The 12,123-nt window shown below is 42.9% G+C and overlaps 1 protein-coding gene across 1 annotated transcript in view; it reads right to left on the bottom strand.

Annotated features, from left to right (window-relative positions):
* The window catches only part of HYDIN (HYDIN axonemal central pair apparatus protein), a 431,237-nt gene that overhangs the window by 101,678 nt on the left and 317,436 nt on the right, over nt 1-12,123 (bottom strand). Inside the window, 4 exon segments of the mRNA XM_029201876.1 lie at nt 1,293-1,463; nt 4,307-4,480; nt 4,945-5,124; nt 7,898-8,066. Coding sequence (XP_029057709.1) covers nt 1,293-1,463; nt 4,307-4,480; nt 4,945-5,124; nt 7,898-8,066 — 694 coding nt within the window.

A 12,123-nucleotide genomic window follows, 5' to 3' on the forward strand; every position in this document is an offset into this window, starting at 1 on the left:
GGTAAACATGTTAATAAACTTGTTTGTTTTTCTCTTGTTAATCTGTCTTTTATTGCAGGAGGGCTCAGCCAAGAACTGAGAAGAGTAGAGAGAAAATTATTCTCTCTCCCCTAGACCACTAAAGAGCTGTTTCTCTTATCTTCCCAGCAAAGAATCTTCCATTTCTCTAAGCATCCCATGCAGAGGTATCAAGGGGAGGGGACACCCCTGAAAGCCCCAGCCAGTTTTATCATCTAGCAGGCATGGGACACTATCAGGAATGACGGCATGGTGTTCTAAGTATTTATATAAAAAAGATTCTACTCTGAGCAGGTATTCTCATTATATTTGATAGATTTTCCCACTGAGCAGCCACCCTCCTGCCCTGTATGTCTTTAGAGGATCCGGGAGAGCCAGGATTCTTAACCTCTGGTAGGTAAGGCCTCACTACTATGGGGTTTAAAAACTCAATTAATTTTCCTTTCCAGTAAACTTTCTCTTCCTCCCATGTTCCCTGTCTTGGTAAATGACATTGCTCTCTTCCTGGTTTCTGTGACCAGAAATCTTGGTGTGAACATCATCTTGAATGCCTCCCCCTCCTTCAATTCCCTGCCATGCAGGTGGCTATCAGGTCAGCCAGCGCAGCCCCACTCATATTCAGCTTCACCTCTCTTCCATTACAAGACATCACTAGAGCTCCTTTCCTACTGCAACTTTCGGACCATTTCTCCCATAGGGTGAAAACTGCCCAACTCCTCTTTTCCTTCAAAATAAAATCGAAATTCCTAATCTTGGCATTAAATTCAACTATGATTGGCCTTAACCTGCCTTCCCACCTTTAATTTACTGTCAGCTTCCCTGCTTTCTTGGCCTGGAATGTCCTTATCTTCATCTTTGCCTGTCAACATTCTCCTCCTCCTTCAAAGCCTACTTCCATGAAAACTTCCCCAAATCATGCTTGTTGGAACCCAACTATACCAAAGTTGGTCTTTCACAGAAGCTGGTAGTTCTGTTACATTATTTTCCTCTGCCCTGAATGAGCACATGTCTGCTCCCCTCCAGGGGTCACTCCCAAAGGTGTGGGCCACATCTCTTCCGTCACCCTGCTCCCTGCAGTGCCAAGTGCATTGGGCAGTCAGGAGAGCCACAGGTGTCTGGTGGAGAGAATTCTCTGGGATGCTAACTGGCAGCATGTTATAAGTCAGCCTTCAATGGGGCTGTGGAGAAAAGCTCGGTGGGGGAAACTGAGAAGGTGCATTACCAGTGGGGTAAGGGCCACTTGGCCACAAAGAGTCAGGGGAAATGGCTCTCACCAGACTCCTCTTCCTTCATGGACTGCTCTAGGGCGGCCCTGATGCAGAGCTCACGGGCCCGGATCCCTGCGATGTTGCTGCCATCGGAGATGGCTTGCAGCACAATGGAGTCGAAGTTCAGGCAGGCTGCACTGTAGTACTTGGCTATGCTGACTGCGGTGGCTGACTTTCCTATTAAAAAAGGTCAGGAGGTTGAATTTCACAGCTCTCATTTCCTCAGTGTCCTAGACAGAAGAAGCTTCTATAACAGAGGCTACTGGAAAGTGATCTCTCCAAGGTCTCTGCCTCTAAGTCTCTCGTGTGGCCAGAGGCGGCAGCAGAAAAGAGAGGCAAGACCTGAGCCAGGAGTTAGGACCGTGGATTCTGGTCCTAATTCTACCCCTGATGAGCTCTGTGCTATGGCAACCCACGTCCCCTCTGGATTTTCTCCTCGGCTTAAAAAGTGATTCTATCAGATGAGCTTTAAAAATTTTGTAGCTCTTACTGTCTCTGATTCTAATGGGAAGAGACTTTCTTGGTTTAAAGAATAACTTGTGTTGATTTTTTTTCTCATTCAAAATACCTGCTTATTAAAAAGAAAGCAGAAAATTCAGAAATAACAGCAGGGATAAAAGAAATTTGATCTTCCAGAGAGACTACAGTTAGCATATGGCTGCTCAGTATGCATATGTAACTATTTTATTCGTATTTCTTATAAAAAAAGAATGGGTTATGTGGTAGGTTGAATAATGCCTCCCCCACTCAGATGTCCACATTCCAATCCCTGGAACCTGTGAATATGTTACCTTATATGTTAAAGGGACTTCGCAGGTATGATTAAGAATCTTGATGTTGGAGATTGCCCTGGATTATCTGGGTGGGCCCAATGTAATAACAAGGGTCCTTATAAGAGAAGCAGGATGCTCAGAGTAAGAACAGGTGATACGATGATGAAAGCAAAGAGACAGACAGAGAGTGAGAGAGAGAGACGAGACAGACAGACAGACAGACTACAAGATGTTATGATGCTGGAGGAAGGGGCCATGACCCAGGGAATGAAGATAATGTTTCTAGAAGCAAGAAAAGGCAAGGAAATGGATTCTCCTCTATAGCCTTGAGAAAGGATGCAGCCCTGTTGACCCATTTTAGACTTCTGACCTCCAGAATTCTAAGAAAGTAAATTTGCATTTTTTAAAGTCACTAAATTTGTAGTTATTTGTTACAGTAGCAATAGGATATTAATATAGATAACAGATTGTAAGCATGGCATTTTTTTCTCACTTAAAACGATATATATCATGAGCATTTTTCTATTCATTCAATACACTTCTATGGTACTTTTTTATTGTGATAGTATACATACAAAATTTACCATTTTAACTGTTTTTAAGTGTACAGCTCAGCTGCTAAGGATATTCACATTGCTGTGCAACCATCACCACCATCCATCTCCAGCACGTTTTCATCTTCCCAAGTGGAAACTCTTTACCCAGTAAACAATAACCTCTCATTCCTCCCTTTTCTCAGCCCCTGGAAACCACCATTCTACTTCATGTCTCTATGAATATGACTCTAGGTACCTTATGTAAATGGAATCATATAGTAGTTGTTCTTTTATGTCTAGCTTATTTCACTTAGCATAATGTCTTCAAGGTTCACCTATGTTGTAGCATGTGTGAGGATTTCCTTCCTTTTGTGGGTGAAAAATATCCCATTATACCACATTTAGTTTATCCACTCATCCATCAACGGATACTTGGGCTGTTTCTACCTTTTCGTTATTGTGAATAATGCTGCTATGAAAATGGGTGTACAAGACACTGTTTTTAATGGCGATATAATTCACTGCATGAATATACTATGGCTTAATTAACTAGTCCCGCAGATCGAATGCTTCAAGTGCTCCCAGGTTTTTACTATGGTCAGCAATGCTGCAGTGAACACTCATGCAGTTAATCTTTGTCGACGTGATTATTTTCCTAAGATAAATTTTTAGAAGTAATACTGCCAGGCCAAAGAGTTTGCACATATTCTTCCCCTCTCTCTTTTTTTTAAAAATATTGACATATGTCGTGAATTTTTAAATTTATTTATTTATGGCTGTGTTGGGTCTTCATTTCTGTGCCAGGGCTTTCTCTAGTTGTGGCAAGCGGGGGCCACTCTTCATCGTGGTGTGCAGGCCTCTCACTATCGCGGCCTCTCTTGTTGCGGAGCACAGGCTACAGACGCGTAGGCTCGGTAGTTGTGGCTCACGGGCCTAGTTGCTCCGCGGCATGTGGGATCTTCCCAGACCAGGGCTCGAACCCATGTCCCCTGCATTGGCAGGCAGATTCTCAACCACTGTGCCACCAGGGAAGCCCCCCCTTCTCTTTTTAAATAACTTAATGTCTTGGATTTTTCTTTAATATTTTAATGTTATTAAATTATTGAAAGAATGCAAGCTCCAACTATTCAGAGATGTATTAATTAAGAATGAGGTGTCCCTGCTCTTTCTCTAACTCCATATCTCTGAAGTTGGCAATTTAACAATTTGGGGATAATCCTTTGGTATATAAATTTCAAACAGAAGTCTTTTACTGCCTCAAAAATTACACATGCAGGACTTCCCTGGTGGCGCAGTGCTTAAGAATACGCCTGCCACTGCAGGGGACACGGGTTCAAGACCTGGTCCGGGAAGATCCCACATGCTGCAGAGCAACTAAGCCCGTGCGCCACAACTACTGAGCCTGCGCTCTAGAGCATGCAAGCCACAACTACTGAGCCCACGTGCCACAATTACTGAAGCCCGTGCACCTAGAGCCTGCGCTCTGCAACAAGAGAAGCCACGGCAACGAGAAGCCCGCGCACCACAACAGAGAGCAGCCCCCACTAGCCGCAACTAGAGAAAGCCCACGCGCAGCAACAAAGACCCAACGCAGCCAAAAATAAATTAATTAATTAATTAAAAAAAAAAGAAAAGGCATCATCCAGAGGTTAAAAAAAAAAAAAAATTACATGTGCAAACTTCACCATAAACCCCTCAGGGCTGTGCATACCTGACAAGGGCGTCCCATGGATGATGATAGCGATGCCTTTCCGGTTCTTGGCCATGCGGCCTTCTGCAGAAATGTCAATGCCCAGGTGGCGAGCAATGGCCTTGCTCACTGGGTTGTTCTCTACTTCCCCAACCTCCTCTGGAAAGTGGCTGTCAATGCTCTGAATCTTGTCAGCTGTAAATTAAATACACATGTGTGCGTGTGTGCATGCACATACATGCGGACACACCCAGAAGTCACCGGGGTTCTGAAGGAAGTGGGGACGACTTTTTCTTAGTAAACATCCTATTTTAAAATAACAAACGTAATCTGCTGCAGATGTTGCCTCACTCCCCCGTAGTGCACGGAAGTGCCCGTTTTGGCTAATAATCTGTCCGTAGCTACTACAATTGAAAATACTCTTTGACTCTTAATCCCACTTTGGGGAATCTCTTCTCCTGAAAAATAATATTGGAAACTAGCTGAATATGCAACAGTAAGGGAAATGACTAAATAAATGATGGCATATTCATATTGTAGAATTAATACATAATAGTGCTAGAAAGATGCATTTTATGGAGAAAGGTGAAAGGCACTGAACAGCCTTCCCACTTTTGCTTAGAGAGAACAGGTACCCCAACATTAAAATGCTTGGTTACTTTGAAACATGATTTTTTCCAGGCCTTCTTCATCCTCCTCTTCATCTGGGTAGGTCTTGGACTTGACCATTGGGATATGCCGCTCTTCCAGGCTGGATGTGACAGAGATCCCTCGGCTAAGCGAGGTCCTCTTTGTGCTGGCAGAGGTTCCCTGTTCTGACAAGGGACCATCGTCCTCTTCTGCCAGGGAGCAAAGGGCGGAAACACACAGGAAGAGTTGGGAGGAGGACAAGGGAGAGAGGGCAGAAAAGGGAAGAGAGACAAAGAGGAGAATCACTGAACTGGTTACCATCACCCTGGACTATCTGACCCCAATAAACAAGAACTGCAGTCAGTCTGCTGTTAAATTTCTCTGCCCAGAGTGTTTCTACATTTTAACATTAAAAAATACATACCAAAATTATACATTTGGTTTAGAAAACTTGGGAAATTCAAAAGAGCAAAAATGATAAAATTTAGCTACAGAAAGAAATATAGATAGACAAAGAAATGGTGATAGAGGAACAGCAGCTTCATTTTATGATACCAGTATAGGAGAGTGGCAACCTCTCAGATTTTTTTTCTTTTTTTTTTTCGGTACACGGGCCTCTCACTGTTGTGGCCTCTCCCGTTGTGGAGCACAGGCTCCGGACGTGCAGACTCAGCGGCCATGGCTCATGGGCCCAGCCGCTCCGCGGCATGTGGGATCTTCCCGGACCGGGGCACAAACTCGTGTCCCATGCATCGGCAGGCGGACTCTCAACCACTGCGCCACCAGGGAAGCCCCCTCTCAGATTTTTAATTTTTAATTTTTCAAAACTGAAGTTGGGATCATACTATACACATACCAATTTGTAGCCTGCATTCCCCCTTAATTTATCATGAACATTTCTCCATGTCATTGTTGAGCACATCTACTACTTTATCTGCCCCGCACCATCGTCAATGCCCCTATTCCACAGAGTTTCAGTGGGTGCATTGGGATGTCATTGTACAAGGTGACCCAGCTCTACCCTGGAGCCAAGACACTTTCTTTGTTTAATTTTGAATTTGAGTCAGAGAGGTTGTAGCTCTCCTGGGAATGGCAATAACATGACTTGTAGCTGCTGGCCTTCCCTGGATGTGGTTTGGAAGCAGAGAAGGACGTGTACTCTGTGACAGCAGAGTAAGCAGATGCTCAGAGAGGTGCTGGTGAGAAGCAGAGGGAGCGCCTCCCTGGACTTCTACTGACCCTCAGGTCCTGGCTCTAGATCACCTTTCCATGGGCCAAATAGAAAGATGAACCCACAACCAAGGCGTGTAGGACAGGGATGAGAGCGATGGGCCCTTCTCAGCTCTCACTAAGTCCTCTTTACATTGCAGACCCTCGTGACTCTCTGCCTCAGGCCACCAGGCAGTCCTGAGTTTAAATGTCTATCCCCCCACCCCTCCCTGACTTTGAGCTCTCAAAGGTAGGGGCTGATTTCATTGATCTTTCTTCTAGCACTTCAGCTCAGTGCTTGGAACATAGTGGGTGCTTGTTATGGGCTGAACTGGTTCCCATAAAGTTCATTTGCTGAAGTCCTAAGCACCACCCCCGTGCCACACTCCACTCCCTGCCCCAGTATCCCGGAATGTGACTATTTGAAGTTAGGGCCTTTCAAGAGGTAATTAAGTTAAAATGAGTGTCCTAAGCCATCCACAGCCCAATATCACTGGTGTTCTTATAGGAAGAGATTAGGACACAGACACACAGAGGGAAGTCCTTGTGAACACACAGGGGGAAGACAGGCATCTACAAGCCACGGAGGGAGGTTCAGTAGAAAACAATTCCACCAACACCTTGATCTTGGATTTCTAGCCGCCAGAATTATGACAAAATAAGTTTTGCGTGGTTAAGCCCCCCAGTCTGTGGTATTTGCAGTGGCAGTTCTAGTGAAGTAATATGCTCAATAAATACAACCAGGAGACTGGGTGGACAGGCAGCCTTCTTCTCTCATCTCCTCCTTTTAGGGCCGATTAGTGTTCTCCAACTACCTTCTGTCTTGAGAGACAACGAGACAGGTCCAAGGGCAGGAGAAACGGACTTCATTCATTCATTCATTCACTCTTACAGAAACATTTATCAGGCACTATGATGTATCAGGTGCTGGTCCATGCACTGGGTGTACATTGGGGAAGACATGATCACTGCCTTTATGGGGGCTTGTCTAGAGGGGAGACAAGTGTGAAGAAAATACATGTGATGACTATTATGCAGAAGAAGAGGGCAAGTAAGAACGGAGGGCAAATTTCCAGGGTGAGGGCACAGGGAAGCAGAGAAGTGAGCACCCCAACAAGCTACATGATCCCATAGGTCTCCCTGGAACCTTGATGCCCAAGTGCACACAAGGGGGGATCCTGGGTGGATGATGGATAACTCTGGGGTGCTGGGCAAGAAAGGGCAAGATCGTAAGAGCACAGTCCAGCTTTGTGATTGAGTTCTGGCCTTGAGGACCATCGAGGGTCTTTCCTCATGTGAACTCCCACCCCTACCTCTCGTAGGGCACCAATATCTACCATGCATGATGGATTACCTTGCGTTGCCTAGGCACAGATGTGGAGGCTGTGGAGTGGTTATTGTCGTGGACTCCAGAGTCAGAGAGACCTGGGCTTGAGTCCTGATTCTGCCACTTAAATCTGTGGACCTGGCTTCTCAGTGCTTCCTCTCTCATCTGTATGTGTGAAGCCCTCAGCACACGGCTTGGTATCTAGCAAGTGTCCTTCTATATCTGAATTAGCTGTTTTTAAGTCTTAACTCCCCACCAGACTCTAGTGAGAGCAGAATGTGTCCCCATCTCTGCATCCCTACAATGGGGACAACAGGACCATTTTGCAAGGGTTAGAAATGAAATCCATAAGGTGCTCAGTAACCGGTTCGTCTCCCAGCAGAGATAATTCAAAGAAGCCAGGGGAGTGGCTGGAGCCGCGGGCTCCAGAACTGTTGAGTTCTCACCATTCTCCTGCGCCAGACTCTCCAGATATTTCACCTTCATCTGCTCCTCTTTTGACCTCTTCATCTCCTTAAAGTATTCATACACCTCTGGGGGCAGGTTTTCCCCCGGAAGGCGGGGAGGCAGCAGCAGGGAGTTGTAGGAATCATAGCCCTTCAGCGTTCGCAAGATCTGCTCAAGGAGAATGGGAACTGCTGTTGGTCCCACTGGAAGTTTCCTCCCCACAGTCCCAGGTGGGTCTGCCATCCATCTCACAAAAACCCTGCCCCTGACCAAGGCTGGGGTGTATACAAGTACTTTCTGGATCTCAAAGGGTAGGGTCCTTTGCAGAGGTCTAAAGTGTAAGGCTGAGCCCTGGATCTGTGGGGATATCGAATTTTTATTTTGCCCCATTTGTGCCTGGGCATTTCGCATGTGGAAAAGAATTTTCCCCTTGTTTTATAAATAACATATACTGTTTTTGTTGTTGTTGTTGTTTTCCATTGACAAAAGTACAGAACTCAATTATCCACTTTGAGTGACATGTTATTGAAAAATATTGTGGATAGCAATGTTGTCTTGGTAAGGTGGTTGTCTCATATATAGAGGATCCAGAGAAAAGTAGGCAAAATGGCTGTTTAGGTATGTGTATGGGTGTGTGTGTATATTTGAGAGAGAGACAGACAGAGAGGGATGTATATTAGGCTTGTCAGATGAAGTACAAGATGCCTAGTTAAATTTAAATTTCAGATCAAAAAATGAATAATTTTTAAAGTATAAATGTGTCTCATATTGTTTATCTGGAATTCAAATTTAATTGCGGCAACCTGTTTTTCTTTCTGCTAAATCCAGCAACACTAGTGTGTATGTATATTTATAAAAGACAGTAAAGTCAACTCCTAGAAAGCAATTACTTCCTATGCAACCTAATTTACTGGTGTGAAAAATCAGTTAGGTAACCCTTCTCCAAGATCACCAATTTTAGGTGTTTGAAAACCAATATTAATGAGCTTACTCTAAAATTTATATGGAAGAACAAAGGGCTAAGAATAGTTGAAATGCTAATGAAGAAAAACAGAGAGGACTGTCCTACCAGATATCAGGAATTATGAACTTGGAGCAATGGAGAGGGTGGTATTGATGCTGAATAGAGAAACTGACCAATGAAATGGAGGTGAGAGCTTAGAATAGACCCACGTGTATATGGAGCTTTGACACAGGACAGAGGTGGCATGGCAGATCAGTGGGGAAAGGAAGGCCTATTCCAAAGGCTGGCTGATGTAGAGACACAAAGGCCTGGCCAACTTGCCTCATCTGAGGCAACTGTAAATAGCCAGCCCAGCTGCAGAGTGTCCTGTGGGATCAGCTGAAGTCTCTGTGCGATGTCATCACAGCTTACCTTCTCTGTCTGCCTAGGTCTAACGTTCCTTATCCTTTACAGGTGTCGTCCCTGAGAGTACTCTCTGATAAACCTTCTGCATGCAAATCTCAGAGTCTTGGATTCTGCTTTCCACTGACCCTGACCCACAGCAGAGGAAGCTGTGCCAACACAAGCCACTGAACATCTAATAAATACCTAATGAAAAGACTCGAATCCAGAGGGACAGAATCCAAACCGGGCAGAGCACAAACACTGGATGTAAAGAAGGTAGAAGATTCAAAGGCCAAGTTGATGGAGAGTCCAGAGGAAGCAGACCATCTTAGCTAAGCCATTCCTAAATTCCTGACCCAGAGCAAACAAGAGATGACAAATATTTATTGTTTTATGTGACTAAGCTTGGGAGTAATTTATTTTGCAGCAATAGATAGCTAATATAACATCACACTTCATGAACAGCAAGACCTTATGAGAAAACAATGGAGCAATGTATTTAAGATATACGAGTGCAGAAAATGTGAGCCAAGGATACTGTATCCAATCAAACCGATCTTCAAGCACAAAAGCCAAGGAAAAACAGTTACGAACACATGAATACTCAGGAAATATTGTTCCCACGGTCCCTTCCTGAGGAATCCACTAGAGAATGATCTTCTGACAACCCCGTAGCGAATGGAGAAGCCTCATCACAAGGACTGGTGTTGAGCATTAAATATGTTCAAGTGTAGAACTAAGACTAAATGATGGAAATTAGATGATTACCCAGTAGGCATTAACTGGAAGTAAAGAAATATCATTTTAAATTAGAGGGTGGTGAGGAGAGGTAAAAAGAGATTTTTAGCTAATTTCATTATTGCTCATAGTAGGGAAGTAAGAGGCAGTTTCTAAAAAGTAGGGTGCTAAGGGTATTAGATAAAGGCGTAGTTTATACAGATCAGCCTCAAGGTAGGACAGCAGGGTAGAGACAGTAAAAATGGACCTGGATAGATCAATGGAAAAGAATAGAGATTCCAGAAATAGACCCAAATAAACATAGTCAACTGATCTTTCCTAAAGGAGCAAATGCAATACAATGGAGCAAAGAGTTTTTTTCAACAAATGATGCTGGAATTGGACATCCACCGGCAAAAAAATAAATCTGAGTGGATCTTATCTTCATAAAAATTAACTCAAATGAATTGTAGACCTAAATAAAAAACATAAAACTATAAAATTTCTAGAAGATAGCATAACAGAAAATTTAGATGACCTAGAGTATGGTGATGACTTTTTAGACACAACTCCAAAGGCACAGTCTATGAAGAAAGTAATTGATAAACTGGACTTCATTAAAATGAAAAACTTCTGCTCTGCAAAAGATAATGTCAAGAGAATGAAAAGACAAGCCACAGACTGGGAGAAAATATTTGAAAAAGACACATCTGATAAAGGACTATTATTCAAAATACGTAAAGAACTCTTAAAGCTCAACAATAAGGAAACAGATAACTCGATTAAAAATTGGGCCAAAGACCTTAACAGATACCTCACCAAAGAAAATATACAGATGGCAAATAGGCGTATGAATGGATATTCCACATTATATATGCCTTCAGGGAAATGCAAATTAAAACAACAATGAGATACCACTACACACCGATTAGAACAGCCAAAATCCAAAACCCTGACAATATCAAAAGCTAGTGAGGATAAGGAGCAACAGGAACTCTCATTTACTGCTAGTAGGAATGCAAAATGTTACAACCATTTTGGAAGACAGTTTGACAGTTTCTTACAAAACTAAACATACACTTACCATAGAATCCAGCAATCATACTCCTTGGCATTTACCTAAAGAGTTGAAAACTTGTGTTCACACAGAACCCTGCACACAGATGTTTATAGCAGCTTTATTCATAATTGCCAAAACTTGGAAACAACCAAGATGTCTTTCAGTAGGTGAATGGATAAATAAACTGTGGTATTTCCAGACAATGGAATATCATTCAGCACTAAAAAGAAAGGAGCTATCAAGCCATGAAAAGACATGGAGGAAACTTAAATGCATATTACTAAGTGAAAGAAGCCAATCTGAACATCTACATACTCTATGGTTCCAACTATATGGCATTCTGGAAAAGGCAAAACTACGGAGACAGTAAAAAAGATTAATGGTTGCCAGGGGTTGGGAGGAGGGAGGGATGAATATGTGGAGCACAGAGGATATTTAGGGCAATGAAAATACTTTGACATTATAATGATTGCTACATGCTGTTATACATTTGTCTAAACCCATAGAATGCACCTAGAGTGAACTGTAATGTAAACTATGGACTTTGGGTGATTATGATGTCACATAGGTTTATCAATTGTAAAAAATATACCATTCTAGTGAGGGATGTTGATAATGGGGGAGGCTGTGCATGTGTGGGGGCAGGGGTTATATGAAAAATCTCTGCATCTTCCCCTCAATTTTGCTGTGAATCTAAAACTGCTCTAAAGAATAAAGTTTAAAAAAAATGGACAATGAGGAGCAATTGTAAAATATACAAGCCAGAGCAAATAGGAAAAAAAAAAAAAAAGGCAGATTTAAGCCCTAACGTGATTACATTAGATGTAAATGGTCTAAATACACCAATTAAAAACAAAGACTGCCAGAGTGTATTAAAAAGATGACCCAAATATATGCTGTCTACAAGAAACTCATTTCAAATATAATGACTATGGCATACATTCTTTACTGTTTGAATTTTAACATGAGCATGTATTAGTTTTTAAATTAGTTGTTTCAAATGTATAATGAGATCACAAAGAAGAATGAATTCTGCTTAGGGCAAGGGAAGTAGGTCAGGAAAGCCTACAAAGTGATCTTTAAATTGACAAGGAAGGGTT

Source organism: Monodon monoceros, unplaced genomic scaffold (genome assembly GCF_005190385.1).
Source record: "Monodon monoceros isolate NGI ecotype Baffin Bay Population unplaced genomic scaffold, NGI_Narwhal_1 Super_Scaffold_10, whole genome shotgun sequence".
NCBI classification, from domain to species: Eukaryota; Metazoa; Chordata; class Mammalia; order Artiodactyla; family Monodontidae; genus Monodon; species Monodon monoceros.